This window comes from Cebidichthys violaceus, unplaced genomic scaffold, assembly GCF_023349555.1.
Source record: "Cebidichthys violaceus isolate CVI_PGR_0920_01 unplaced genomic scaffold, fCebVio1.0.p SCAF_13, whole genome shotgun sequence".
NCBI classification, from domain to species: domain Eukaryota; kingdom Metazoa; phylum Chordata; class Actinopteri; order Perciformes; family Stichaeidae; genus Cebidichthys; species Cebidichthys violaceus.
The window spans coordinates 7,823,888-7,838,983 of NW_027176296.1; the positions used below are offsets into that span (position 1 = coordinate 7,823,888).

The following is a 15,096-nucleotide window of genomic DNA, read 5'->3' on the forward strand; positions in this document are numbered from 1 at the left end:
GTTTTCACAAGTTTCTGCCATCTGGGAAACATATGAAATGTGCCAGAAATAAGGGCATCCTTGCCCATAGTCTATTTCTGAATAGTAAGTGTCTGTCTAAATGCCAGGGAGACTGCTGCTCTTAGGAGAGAGTGTCTCACTGAGATAAGGATGAGAGAACGGGTAGCAAAGTGCTTGAATATGACAATGAAGTGAAATGTTGTTGATGTCACTGCAGGTATCATGCTCATAGTTTAACAACCTGACTGTCACAGCGTACACTGGGATTAGCATTGCAGTGAACCGGTCTGAATGTTGTACAGATTGTAAAGCCCTCTGAGGCAAATGTGTAGTTTGCTATATTGGGCTATTCAAATAAAAATGAAATTTCAAATTGAATGTAATTGTGCAGATGCTGCATCTGGATAGTGGGAAATCAAAAATAGATAATGTTTCTTACCTTGATTCCTTCCTTTCTCTGTGTAAAATTAACATGTGTTTGTGTCTATGTGATACTGCTGATGCTTGTGACAGTATGCTTTACTGTTCCTATACTGTTGTTGGAACAGGATGCTGAGAGCAGCTGTAGAAATGGATCAGAGATGGAGGCGTGGGAGAGGAACACCATGTAGAAAGGAAAAGTGCACTGTGTTAAACAGAACAGTAGATGACACCAACAGCATGTCATTTTTGGGTTCTTGTTGGGAAATAAATCAACTCATTTTTGGTCCAGTTCACCTGTAATTGCCAGTGTTAAATGTCATGTATCACATCTAATGATTAGTGTATCTTAAAAAAATAATACTTAATCAAACTGATTTTTTTGTTTGGTTATAATTCCAAAATTTACAAACACAGTGGATCATTCAGGATAGCAAACGTCAGTGGTGAGAAATAAACTGAATTCATTTTCAATTCATTTTTGTTGTAACATTTAACTGCATAGTATCTTAATTACTCATAATATAAGGTGACTAAAAGTGGCACCCATACTTGATCAGTTTTGCCAACCACTTCTAAAAGGGTATGTGTGTGTGCATGTGTGTGTGTGTGTGTGTGTGTGTGTGTGTGTGTGTGTGTGTGTGTGTGTGTGTGTGCCTGTACTGCAGTAAAGGACATGTTGACTTTCAATGGCTGATTTGTCTAGCCTCCTGTGACACATTACTATTTCCCACATGTTGTGATCCCGTGTGGTTGTGTGCATGCTGTCGCCGGTGCTCTTGCAGTTCTTAATTTATGTGCTGGAATCAGCATCAGTGTACGTGCATGTCCTCTGAGCAGCTCAGTCTGACAGCGTCCGGGGTTGCTCCTCATTATCGTTGATGATTTCCAGTGAATCATCTTCGTCCTCTGTTTGTCTTCTCCCTTCATCCCTCTGTCTGGCTGGGGTGAGAATGAGGGAGTCCATGGAAAGAGCTTTCAATGGCTGAGGAGTTGTGTACCGGCTGGTTTCGCGTCATTGCAGGTACAGCAGGTAAAACCCTTTTCTTGACAAGTCAGTACAGTATAGCAACTCCTCAGCAATGAGAACAGAGATTGTCAGCGTACCTGAAAATAAGGGACATATAGGTCACTTTCTTTCTCAGTTTTTCTCAGGGGGGTGGCTCTAGATTATCTGATCCCTGTGGTGAAATGTGTTTTGTGTGAGTGTATGGACCTTAACTAGAAGTAAGTGTGTGTTCTTTTGGCTGCATGCACTATATGTAGCCATTAACCTTCGATTTTCTCTTGACCTGACTGATATTTTATAGCCATAACATGTAGATATGGTTGTTTGTGTGCTTTTCACATGTTGGTGTGTATGCTGTACCTTTGCATGTTTACTGTGCAGTGTGTCCTCTCAGAAGGTGCATAAGGGACATTCTGACATTCTGATACAGTACTGTCATTTAGATAGAACAAGAGAGATATATTGTGAGGATATATTAATGTTAATGTGACATAAAGAGAGATGTTGCCGGATTTGTAGTTTTTGAACTTCTGACTCTGAGTTCAGGGGTTAATAAAAAGTGTCATATGACGTTTATGTTAGTTGAAGTGCGCTGACAAGAATTTTGGTTGTGGCTGCATTCTGTTGAATGCCATTTCACTGTAGTGATGTATTGATGTTGTTTTATTTATCACCATATTTTCATCCATCGCACCCCATTATTCCATAAATCATCTCTCACAGTAGCAATGGTAAACTGAATTTTACTATTTTTCTTCTGTATGTAACAAAATGTACTTAAAGTAAAAGCAAAGGCTGAATATAACCTGTTGATTTTAAAATGTACTTCTTTAGATAGACCTCTTAGATGTTATCTTTATGTTTGTATGTTAAAATCTTAAAGATTTCAAAACCTTTTAATTCAAGAAATGTTAGCTGAACCCTATTAAGCACCATTGGGGTAATTTTTTGTGATATTTTTTACAAGTTAAAGTCTAAAGTTAAATCACAAACTTCAAGATACCACATGTTAATTTCTTTCTCTCAAAGGTGAATTTTTGCATCACATACTGTGACGCAGACCAAACATTGTATCAATGGAGGTATTTTGTAGTTTTTTTAAAATATGATTGGATTTTTGCAGTTTGGACAATATCGTCATGCATATGAATGTGATGTATACATTTCTTTTAAAGAGCGTTGTAAAAAACCTCTCATGAAGATGGTCATGAATGGCACCTCTCTCTGGTAATTATGCAGAAAATGCCCTCTTACCCGCAGTACCGAAGTGAGGGTGTAACTGTCCGATCTTCTCCATAGTAAATGACATAAGTGTGTCTTTATTCAGGCAGCTCCAAAACAGAGCTTACAGGGTATTAGGCTTTATATAGCAAATCCCCCTCCCTTCCTCCTCCTTTATACTACACTAGCTGGCATGGCAGCATCTGTCAGCTGCACAATCAATATACAGATCTCTTTATTTGTATGGTCAAATATCAGCCTAGTTGCCACAGACATGCCAGTACCATATATTGATGGTACTACAGTACACTGAGCAAATATCCACAATATATTTACTCCTTAGCATTAAGGCCTCAAGACCAGCACAATGGTAAATATCTTTCATGATTCTCAGTGAACACTAGATGGCAGTGCAGGAGAAGATGCTTGTTGTCTCGCAGCCAATGGAGTGAGCTGGGGTGAGACAAGTACTATAGAAGAATATAGGAGAGGGAAAGTGATGGAGAGAACAAAAAAGATGAGGTAGATAAGAAGACAAAAGAAGGGGAGGCGGGAGAAAAAAATCAAAAAGGTGAGACGGCAGGAAAGTCACAAGCTTTGGAGAGAGGGGGAGAGGGATGGACAAGGGGGAAGGGAGTTAAAGGGGGAAGGGAGTTAAAGCAGCAGGCAGGGTGGGAGGGTGGGGTACCCTCTCTTTGGGGAGCATCTGCTGGCTGTTAAAACCGAGGAGCTGGGCAAGGAAAGACAGCGGGATGAAAGGAGGGAGGAGGCAAGTGACAGAATGAGCCACATAGAGGCAGCTTGACAAAACAAAAAGGGAAAAGGGAGAAATCAGTACATGAAAAGGGAAGAAGTGATGAATGAGAGAAAGACAGATTTGGAGGGAGGGAGTCACCATCACATGGGCTTAAAGATAACTGGGAGGATTCATTGAGCATGGAGAGTCACCCGGCTGGCTTTTCTTAAAGCATGACTACAGACAGACAGACCCGCTGAATACTCGGCTTGCATAGGAATGTTCGCCCGACATTTGGCACAGTCACACAAATTTACAATCTCACTCTTCATAAGAAAGGAATACACAGAGCAGTGGCTTTAAAAAGTACTGGGTAATATTAGGAAAGAATTCACAATTATCAAATCTCAGCTAGTGCTGAAAATGTATAAGTTTTCTTTCTGTGGAAAATATTACAATTTAAGGAAAACCCATAGATTTTAAGTAGATAAAGGGTTCCTGAAGATGGACTTCTTAAAAAAATAACCCCATAACATTCCCCGACACCAGCATGAATTATTTTGAAAAATGTGATAATAGTTTACATTGTTATGTATATATATATATATATATATATATATATATAAAATTGTTTTTTGTACTTACCTATTGCTTTTTATTCTTTATTTAATCTTACTTTTTATATTATTTGTGTGACCTTGCAAAACAGTATAAATACATTGGATTACAATATTAGGAAACTTTTGTTTGTCTTAATACATAAAAGGAATATTTGTTCTGTAAATTACAGAACTGAAACATCCTGACAGCAGTGATGGTATTATATATATAATGGTATTACAAAATGTAAAGGGATTCTCCACTCAAAACAGAAACAAATATAAAAAAAACAGATCTGTTTATTGTCTCCAAATAAGAATGAAAATAAGGTATAGGCTTATATGTTTTGGGAGGAGTAGCCTGCCCCATAATGTAAATGTGATTCATTCAGACTATCTAAAACTGACGTACTGCTCACCCTTAATACTGATACACAATACTGAGATGACTAAAACCCAATACAAATAGTATTACTAGAACTAATACTAATAACAAAAGACTCAAATGCATCTTGCTCTTGCTGCATCATTCCTATTCCATTTACCTGATTACTTGTGTTGTAAAGTATCACTTTAGTGTTTCATTTGTTGTTGTTGTAGTTTTGTAAGTTTGCCTAATTGTCAGTCTCCTCTGCTCTTTGGTTTCTCCACATAAACATTCACCTCCTCCCTCCCTCTCTCTCTTTTTCTCTCTCTCTGCACCTTCTCATAGAAAATGAATCAACACACACACAAACACAAGCGCACACCCCAATCCAAAGGCTGCTCTGTCATCGGCCCTTCCTGCTCGTTGGTTGCAGTTGCAGCCTGCGTTGACATGACGTCACGCTGATCGATCCCGGTCCCGGTGCAGCGGGAAAGCACAGAGGCAGAAAAGGGCAGCGGAGTGAAACAGACTGGCAGAGAGAGAGAGAGGGGGGAAGGTGGGAGGAGAGGAAGAGAGAAGGGGAGCGAGAGAGAGAGAGAGAGAGAGAGAGAGAGAGAGAGAGAGAGAGAGAGAGAGAGAGAGAGAGAGGAGGGCAGAGTGAAACCACACCTTATTCCAAGGAGGGCGGATCACAGGCAGCCACACACAAACAACTGCTACAGGAATAGTCACTCTGCTGGAGGGTACAGGACAAACCATTCTGTGCAGTGGTTATAGAGTATGTGTATGACCTCAGCATGGGTTGTCACTTGGCTCACACCTGCACGTTACTCTCTTCTCGAGCAAATAATTAATGTCATTCACCGCTGAGCAGGCTCGACTCATACTGCACTGACATAAGGTAGAGTGCAGGGGAGGGGTGCATGTGTGTGTGTGTGTGTGTGTGTGTGTGTGTGTGTGTGTGTGTATTTACTCTGTACATGTCCGCTGGCTTTTTCTGTGCCTCTATTTGGATGTGTAAACACGTTTGTGTATTGAGTGTGTGCGCACAAGTATTTGTCAAGCAAGAGCGGTTACTAATGTAGAGTTCTCCTGGGCCATGGTGTCAGGAGATTCAAGCTGTAAGCCATGTGACTCCACAAAGAGCTGCAGGGATTGGGTGAGACCACCTCTGACCTCAGCAAACTGACTCCGCCTCTCCTCAACACTACTACCTCCCCCTGCACATACAAACACACATACACGCACATAACCCTCCCTCCCTCCCTCCCTCTCAGTCTCTCCGCCTCATTCTCTTTACCCTGCCTCTATTATTTTTTTTCCTCCAGTTAGCTTTGCCACCCCCCCCCTCTCACACACACACACACACACACACACACACACACACACACACACACACACACACACCTCTCTCAGCATCCTCCGCTGAATGTGTAGGTTAGAGCCGCAGCAGCAGCAGCAGCAGCATCCATGGCTTAAGCCCCAGCTCTGATCGGCAGCTAGCCCGGCCAGGCCCCTACCCCTCCTCTCTCCCGTCTCTCTCTTTCTATCTCTCTCTCTCTATCTCTCTCTCTCTCTCTCCTTCCTGGGCTAGTTGACAGGCGACGTCTGGGGGTGTCGGAGGCTCACAGTTAGCTAGGGCGTTAGCCACATGCACACGGCAGCTCTGCTGCCCATCAATTCTACTGTATCTCTCTGGTAACTGGGGGCTTCTTGTCTTCACCCCCTCCCCACGCCTCCTGCTTTCATTTCAGGCTCTTTGGAGATAGAGGAATGCAAATCTGCAACCATGATGGAAGGTAAAATGCTTTTTTAATTTTTTAATTTGATTCTTTTGCTGTCCTCTTTTCTGTTGTTATTCAGGGTAATCCCCCTTCATGTCCTTGTCCTACAGCGCATCATCCACTGGCAAGCTTGTGTGTCTTTGGGAGGTTCAAATGTCATAAGCTGCCCTGCTATTTTGAGTGCATACATTCTGGTGACTTGCATGTTATTCTTAGGAAAAGGGCACAGCCACTGAAGGTCTACCACAGAGGCACAATGGCGAGGCTAATTGAACCGTGTGTACCTTTTGTGAGTGTGTGTGTATGTATGAGTGCCCCCCCAGCCCCCTTTTTCCCGCTTCCCATGGTAAAGGATTATTTGGATTTATTGTGCAGGAGGGCTTATGTGCCCAGCTGGCTCACTTGTATAAATTCTCTTTGTATGGTGTTCCCTGAAATACATGCACTGACACACGCATACACACTCACGGCACCGTATGACTCTTCTGTGTCTCTGCTCACACTACATTGCCATTTTTACCCAACACTTGCGTGTGGATTGTACATCTGTACCGGTGGGTGCATACGTACATTCACACCCACCCATAGCTGGACTGATCCACCTCTGTTGGGTTGAGCATAGTGAGGAAGAAGAGAACTGATGATTGTTTTAGTTTCATGTCCCTTTAATTGATGACATCATCGGGGGAAGGCCAGTGATTGAGAGATGAATCCCTACAGCTCTGCAGCTGGCACACGATAGCCTCCATCCATCCGTCTGTTTCATATGATATCGCTTATTTCTTATCTTTAATGTGATTCAGGCGTCCTATGTGAACGACCACTTGCCATTTGTTTGACCACAACAACCCTAAATATGTTGACTTTTACTAAATCAACCTTGGATTATGTAAGGTCCCATAGCCCGCGATGATACACAGGCAACGTTTTAAACAGTGAAGAATGGTGAATGGGGAAATATGAATGGGGAAATATGTGTAGGTCATTGTTGCTTACAATATTTACCCTCTGCAGTTTTGTACGTTTCCTTAAAGTGGATATTTTTTGTCCATGCTCCAAAACAGCGTCACAATGTCACTCAAGCATTTTTTTATTCCGGTGCATTTAGCAAATTAACTCCATGCCAGTTTGTCTGTCTGCTGCTGAGGAAGAATCACATTAGCTCAATTTCATTTTGTTGTGTTTGTGTATGTGTGTGTGTGTGTGTGTGTGTGTCTTTCTATCAGTGTTTTTCGGAAAGGAATGATGTTACTGCTGCCCAGTCATGTGTTGTGGGCTGTTAGCAATCTCACACCAGAGGATGTTGTATCATGTCATAGTAACATAGTACCATGTCATCAAGGTAGGAGTGGATTTGAAGGGTAGGCTGGAACCTATATATTTATTATGAGATGACAGCTCTCAGATTGTATAATGTATAATTCAGATTACTAATCCATTTTTGTTTATTTCAAATGCTGAGCCTACTGGCTTGAAGCAATGTGCAGGTTTCTGTAAAGATGTCATGGAGGGTGATGTGATCTTGTGTTTTTTAGATAACATCTCCAAGTTTGACAGTATTGGCTGTCATGATATCATTACTACCATGCCAGCTAGTGGAGGAGTGTAGACCATCTCACAAGTCTCATTATTATTTTCTTGTTGGTTGGAGACCATGTCTGTTCCCATTGTTAACTGCCCATGCATGCTTAATACAGGTCTGTGATCAGTGACCTGCTATGTGAAGTCAGAGATCTGTGTTTAAATTGAATGAATTACATTTTGATCAGTTGAAGGGGCTGATACAATATGGTTTTAGAACAGTGTGTTACTCCTATGCTACTATATGATGAAGAAGGCAACAGTCTGCCTGACGGTCTGTAACAGGTTGTAATGACCGCAACCATAACAGCGTCACTGTTCGTCACAAACACGTCATTGTACAAACTATAAACTGCTCTGTAGGTTATAATTTAGATGATAACTGACCATGAGGCTACATCCTTTCTGCCAAGCTGTATTTGTAGTAAGCAGCCACTGTATGCACAACAATGGCTAATATGCTCATGCTGACTCTGCAGGTACAGATGCACCATAGATAAATATTAATAACGGATCTCACAGGGTGATCATAACAGATAACGCTATAGTCAGTAGTTAACGATTAACCCAAAGTGATTCAGTGTTTTCCCTTTGGTATTTGGTTTATGACTCAGTATTTGTCTTGATGGCAAAGCTTAGCTGTACAGAGTTGATCAGTAATACTGATAGTGGTGTGGTCTAACAATTGTGTTGATTGGTAATCTAGGTACACCGTGGTATTATTATTATTATTATTATTATATAACAAAAACAGTCACAGAACATCCAACAATAAGTAATTGTTTCAGTGTCAAGAATTCTCCAACTTCACAGTAAGAAATGAAGAACTGATCTACTGCTCCCCCCCTCCACTGCAAGTGTGCTGTCCTGTCATTCACAGTGTTTGTCACGAGCCAAGTTGTTGTGTAACGGTTCAGAAGAAAAAAATAGACCGTCTGCAAACCGCTTCCCGTCCATTAGCATGGCTAGCACAGGCTTAGCATGGGCTGTGGGAGGGCAGGATTACAGTCAGGTGTTAAAATTGGATGCTAATCCTGGTCAGCTCTGCTTTTTAAAGCCCCATTTCATGGCCAGCATGGCTGTCCCTGGGTAACGCACAGGGAAGTAGACATGGGGTCATTTCCTAATTTTAGTTCAAATGGAGAGAGGCAGTATTAGTGATGACAACCCCCTTCCCTCTAGACACAATATAGTGAATACAAACAGGGATGTTGTGCTGAACTGCGACCTCCAGATAATGATCACAATAAGACAAATTCCCTACAGTAAATCTGAAAATAAAACATCAGAATTTTTGTTTTCTGTGCTGTGTTTTTCTTTGAAAGCCCCCTCCCCCCTATAGTTTACTTAACGATCTAACAGCACTTACCATGATCACTTGCTATGAATGCAGGGTTTACAGCAAGTGTTGTTACTGCATCTGTGGTTGTGCACAGTTTGTATACATCATTACTAGAAAGATGTAATTTTATGTAACAAATCAGTATGGATTTCTCTACTCATGAGATCCTCAACTTGTGTGGTGGTTGTTTCACCAGTAATTTACTCTCCTCTTGGTAATCACACAGGTGCAGGATGGGATTTCTGATCCCATTAGACTTTGAGTGTAGGAGCTACATGGAGGAGGCACAGATATTATCAATACAACAGTGAAGTTTAATAGATTACATTTCTAAATGTATAAGAGTGTATCTTTTATAAACAGAAATAAGGTGACAGTCACTACTCTTTCTTAATGTCCAGTAATGCTTTAGTGATCCTCTTGACATTTTTTCTAGCATGAAGCAACAAGATGAAACTTCCCTTTGCACACAAAGACAAGATCTAACTGTAACAGGGGGACTGCCATGACATTATCTCGTGCTCCCTAGAGCCTAAACATTTAGCATTTTGGACATTACCTTATGTTATACCTTCAGGCCAAATTATACACTATGTGCACAAAAAAACCTCATAAATATAATTAGCTGTGCACACTGATGCTCCCAACTCTTTTGACCTTAATGATCCCATGGTATTTCCTGCAGCACCATCATAAGGAGAAAGTTAACATTGTAGTCCTGGCAGTGACAAAGCTCTAAGTTAGTATTTCTTTAGTATGTTGTTGCAGTTTTGTTGACTCCATCCAACAGTTTCGCGGGATGTAAAGAACACGGCAGCCTCTTGCAGGCCACTCGCAGGGCTTCAGATTTGTAGTCTTGTTAATCCTAGTTAGTAACAGTAGGAATCAGACTGTCACAGGGAGGCCCAGTACTTAGAGCTTCCCTGGCTAAAACTTGGATAAACCCTTGACTGGAATGCTGAGAGGACACATGGCCATATGGTGAACTTCACTTCATTTCTTTAACGGTCTATTACCTGACTTGATATGAAACGTGATGATTATGTGCTTATTTGATACAATCTATTTGTATCGGTATGATTATAATGTTTTTGTTATGATAAAACTAAAAATCAATTGGGTTCTAAATTCCATGTCTATCTGGCTCAGCTCATGGCATACAAGCATGCAGGGTCATATCCACTGAGTCAGCTTGTCAAAAGCATCACAACATAAAAGATCATCTCATTTAAACGAGTTGTAATGAAAGCTGATATGCTGTGATGCTGCTGCTGAGATCCCTGTGGAGTGTACCAGTGTGTGTTGCTTATATGTCCAGTGTCAGCACTTGGACTACAGTTTAACATTAACCCATCACCATTATCAACTTCTTTAGCTTAAGGCATGCTGGCTTTAGCAAAAAAGAAAATAGGATTGGGGTTCATAGTCATATCTTCCAATGTATCTCTTACAAAGTCATAAGCTGCACCAGGGGGATGTTCTTGTTTGCAACACAAACTCACTCAAACAACATTTATAACATCTGCATTTTGTCAAAGTCATTATACTTTGTGAAGGTAATGCTTAGTTCAGGCAAATCATACAAAAAACAAAACAAAAACATGTGACTGTTCTAGCCTTCCAGTGTCTTTGTATTACCTCAAAAACATTACCCTATGACTTGGAGAAGCCTAGGAAAAGATCAGTGATGTCAAATAGTCACATCTCTGGTCAACTCCGCTCAATTTACCGTTGCATCCAATTGGCTCAGGACCCTGCTGCCACATGGTTTCCCGGGTAACAACCACGAGGCTGACTCATGTCTGTTTTGGTAATGAGCTGGGCAGCGGCTCCCAAGTGCACATTTTCATTGATTTGTGAATAAATAGTTTTTTGGTGGGTTGATGTGGGCACAAAAGCCTGAAGGATGTTGCACCAGGTCTGTACATGTTTGTGTATTTGTTTCCTCTTGAAGACCTCTGTGCAAGGATAGTACTTTGCACCCGTTGCAGACCCAGATGAGTAATTTAATGTCTTGCCATTGGCCCAAACACATAACTCATGTGGGCTGATGCGTTGCACAAAGCCCTTAGTGGCCTAGCAGAAATCTCAGACTGGAATGAAACAGAGCAGAGCGCCGTCTGTGAATATGAAAGGCTTCTACTGGTATTGGTTTTAATCTGGTTCTCCATAGACACAGCCATGTACAGTCTTAGTGCTGGATTGCCACACATTTGTATCATAAAACCTTTTAATATACTGGTGGTTTCATAATAAATCATTATATTTATTTAGTTTTGCATGACTGGGCCTTTTGTATGGGTTTATAGTGGCTTATTCTACCGTCAGGAGTTCATGTATAAAACATTTTAATGCCATCGTGTATTGAAGGCTTTGATTACTATAGAGAGGTGAAGTTCCCTTTCCTTTTTTGTTGGACCACCATGGGACCTAATTTCGACACACATTGTGTGAGACTAGTCCACGGAGTCATTTTACCGAAAATGTAATGATACTAGGACAAATCTATGACAAACTGCGAGTTTTTTGACTCCCAAAATTATCTTTTAACTTAACAAACATCATATGTGTAATTCATGGCACAATTCAAAAGGGATCCAAAAAATATTTGTCTATCGCCATTGCCTAGTCTTTCCGAAATTTGGTCACATGGGGGGCACTGGAAGGGGCAAGACTTCGCCTCCCAATAGGGTTTGCTTGGCTTCACAATATTATACAATATATGAAGAAATCAGAATGCAAAAACTTCCAAACAACAGACACAGCTCCCTGTCTTGGGCACAATTTCTGGTGCATCTCTGGTCTCTTTTTCTTCATTCTCCATCTCTCTTTTCTGTTTTGTATAAGCAGTAGCAGCTGTAAACAAACTCTTATGCTACTAGCTGGCAGCTATAACGTTACCCAGCATGCTGTTGGGCAGTTTAAATTTGTTAATGTACAATTATTAGTGTTACAAATTGTTTGTGTCACAAATTGTTGTGTGCTGTGGTGTTTTACCCTGTTAAAGAGAGCTAGTTGTGGGTTATCAATTGTTGTGTTATGAAGTTATAACCAAGGGTGAGAAGGGTGCAAAGGGTTCATAGGGGTCCCCTCTCAATACACTCATTCTGTATATTTGTGGAAATTCCTTCAATGGAGCACAGTAGGAGTGGCATGTTGCTAGGTTGGTCAGGTTGTAATAAACGTTAATGGCCCCGAGGCAATTCTTTACAGATAGTAGTCCAAATAAATGCACACAATACTTCAAACACAACACAGCACAAGATCCATATCTCCTACCCTGTCACCATAAAACATGGAAAAACAAGATGCGAAGAGTGACATGACATCCAGAGTTATGGTTTGTTTAAAAAATAAATAGCAGATAGAACAAAGGACAATCTGTATTAAACCTTTGCCTGATGGATCATCTAGAATTCCACATGTAAAAGATGTTTGTGGTTCAAAACAGTAGTCTTTGTCTTTTGAGGTGACTCTCAATACGAGCAGGTGCTGATGGTCAGTAAGGATAGCACTAGTAGGTGAAAACAGAGCTTCACAATCTTTTTCTAGTTTGTTCCTATTTTGAAGACTAAGACTGCCAAACCTTTGACATATAATATAAAATATAATAATGAAATGCCTTCATGATTTTCAGCTGTGAACAAACTAATGTGAGGCTCTGTGTTGATTGAAATCCGTATAAAGAATAGAGCGGTGATAGACGAGCCTACTTCTGACGTTAGTTCGTATAACGGAGAGAAGTGACAAGGCTGAGTCACTGACGTTTCCTAATAATAACATAAGTCTGTGCACAGATGTTAACGCCAACATCAGACGAATAGACATGTTCAGTCATCAAAGTGCATGTTGTTGTGTGTCTTCTATGTTGAATATGTCGCAATAGAATGTGTCCGTTGTGACTCTGCTTGACAATAAGTTTGACAGAGACCCAAATGAACTTCCCCACAACAAAGACATGCAGGGACAGAGACAGGAGAGGAGAAGACAAAGGGAAAGCCATCAAAATCAATCTGCTCGGTCTTGTTCACGTTCCTCCTGACACCATATTCATTCATGGACACAGAAGCACAACAACATCCACACAACAGCCCTCCAAATCCCATCTTTTGCTTTTTGTGGACACACACACACACACGCGCACACACATAGATAAGCTTATGTAATGATGCCCAAGATTCAAAGCCAGATAAACAGACATGTTTGTGTAATCTAGTGGCAGCTGGGGGAAGATGCGGTTCTCCTACAGCGTAATCAAACGTCTTTCTTGAATGATGTATCAAATTCAGCTCGAAAAATGTCTCTGCTAAAATGTCATCGATAAAAACGGGCTGTTTAAACCATTTGTGCGCTTGGAAGGATCATGCTTTAATGGTGTAGAGGAATTAAGAATGAAAAGCTCTGTATAGTAAATCTGTGCACCGCACGTTATTTGGCAGATCATTTTCCTTAACTAAACAATGTTTTCATACTTTTGAAAATATTTTTCCATGCGGCAGTTGCTTCATATCATCTCATCGGTGCCTTCTGGTTTATTTAAATTGAAATGTTACACATAGCACAATAATAACAAACTGGAAGTAGCACAGACTGTTAGCTAACAGACTAGGGATGCTTTTTTCATCCTGACAGGGCCTACACAGAGATTAGAGTCTTGCGGCTGTTTGACTGATTCATCATCTGTGTGTCCTTTCACGCACACCACAAAAATTAATTCAGGTCATAGCCTAGATCCTCTGTGAGCCGAACTTTGAGTATTACAAGGTCTCCCTGTCTTTCTCCCCAAGTCCTGAGGCACACACACATTAAAAAAATACTGCTTTCGTAAAAGTGTCTTGAACAGAGTTCATAGCAGTGCAACAAGGAGAGCAATGTACAGTACCCAATTAGAGGAGACAGACAAAGAGAGAGTGACACAGAGAAAGACGCTGACACAAGCTGGGAGAAAGAAAGGGAGAGCGAAGAATCCCCTAGAAAGCCATTGGCAGGAAGAAGCAGATAAACAAAATGAGGAGGGGTGGAGATAGAACGGGAGATGAAGTGAGTTAAAATGTCCAAGTAGGAGAGCATGAGAGAGGAAGAGATACACAGAGAGCAGCAATGTGTGTCAGAGCCCCGGAGTGAGAGGGCAGGACAGTACAGTCATTTTTGTTGAGTCACTTTCTCGATTGTGGCATTTTTGGAGTTTGATCAGCTGTGGTGGGAAGGGGGATTCATAAATTATTAAAGGGGGCTGCATAGACTTGGACTCCTAGATTTATTTTTGTTTTGTTATGATTTTATTCTACCCTGTGTCTTTTTCTTTTCTGTGTCTGGATTTGAATCTAGGTTCAAAATGGCAGCCTTAGGCCCATCCTCATTTCTGTCACCAGTCTTGTTTGTACAGGTAAACAAAATCACCTGCTTGTGGGATGGTTTACTAATGCATTGCTTTGCTGAAGTTGTGTCGTGCTGTTCAGGTACAAGCATGTACGATGCCCCATTTTACCATCACACAGCGTCTCTCGTCTACTTCTGCTGCTCCCACCATCTTCTGCCTCATGCCACCCTTCTCCACCTGAGTACCTTTCTTTCCTAAAGGTTCCTTCACTCTATTCATTCCCTGAGTATCTCCCAGTATGTCCCGTCCTTCTGTCCTTTCCTGCACCTTGTCCTCCAGCACTTTCTTCTACATTATGGAAGGAGGAGTGGATAGACACGGTGGCAGGGAAACCCCTGAGGGAAGTTGAATTTATTTGGCCATATAATATTAATGTGCTTCGCTGCCTAATGTATTCAGCTCCCAAGATGATTGTTAGTGCTTGGCTCAGTCTCATTCAACTCTACTTGATTAATGAAGTAACATGAATATCTTATTAATATGGATTCAATTTGTGTGGGCTTTTTCTTCATTATTTGTGAATAATTTGTTTATTTGTCAAAACACATGATGATTTATGCACTGATGAGATGCCTTGTTGTGCCTTTTGGAGTACCCACTTACACAAAAAAACATTTTGTTGGATTTAATTAATTTTATTTAGGTAAGTGGTTGCAC

The 15,096-nt window shown here is 41.1% G+C and overlaps 1 protein-coding gene across 1 annotated transcript in view; it reads left to right on the plus strand.

Moving 5' to 3' along the window:
- Nucleotides 1-5,685: 5,685 nt before the first annotated feature.
- Nucleotides 5,686-15,096, plus strand: part of sgip1a (SH3GL interacting endocytic adaptor 1a) — a 65,516-nt gene continuing 56,105 nt past the window's right edge. The window contains exon 1 of the mRNA XM_068707612.1: nucleotides 5,686-6,151. Coding sequence (XP_068563713.1) covers nucleotides 6,142-6,151 — 10 coding nt within the window. The 5' untranslated portion in view covers nucleotides 5,686-6,141. The remainder of the gene's footprint in view (nucleotides 6,152-15,096) is intronic.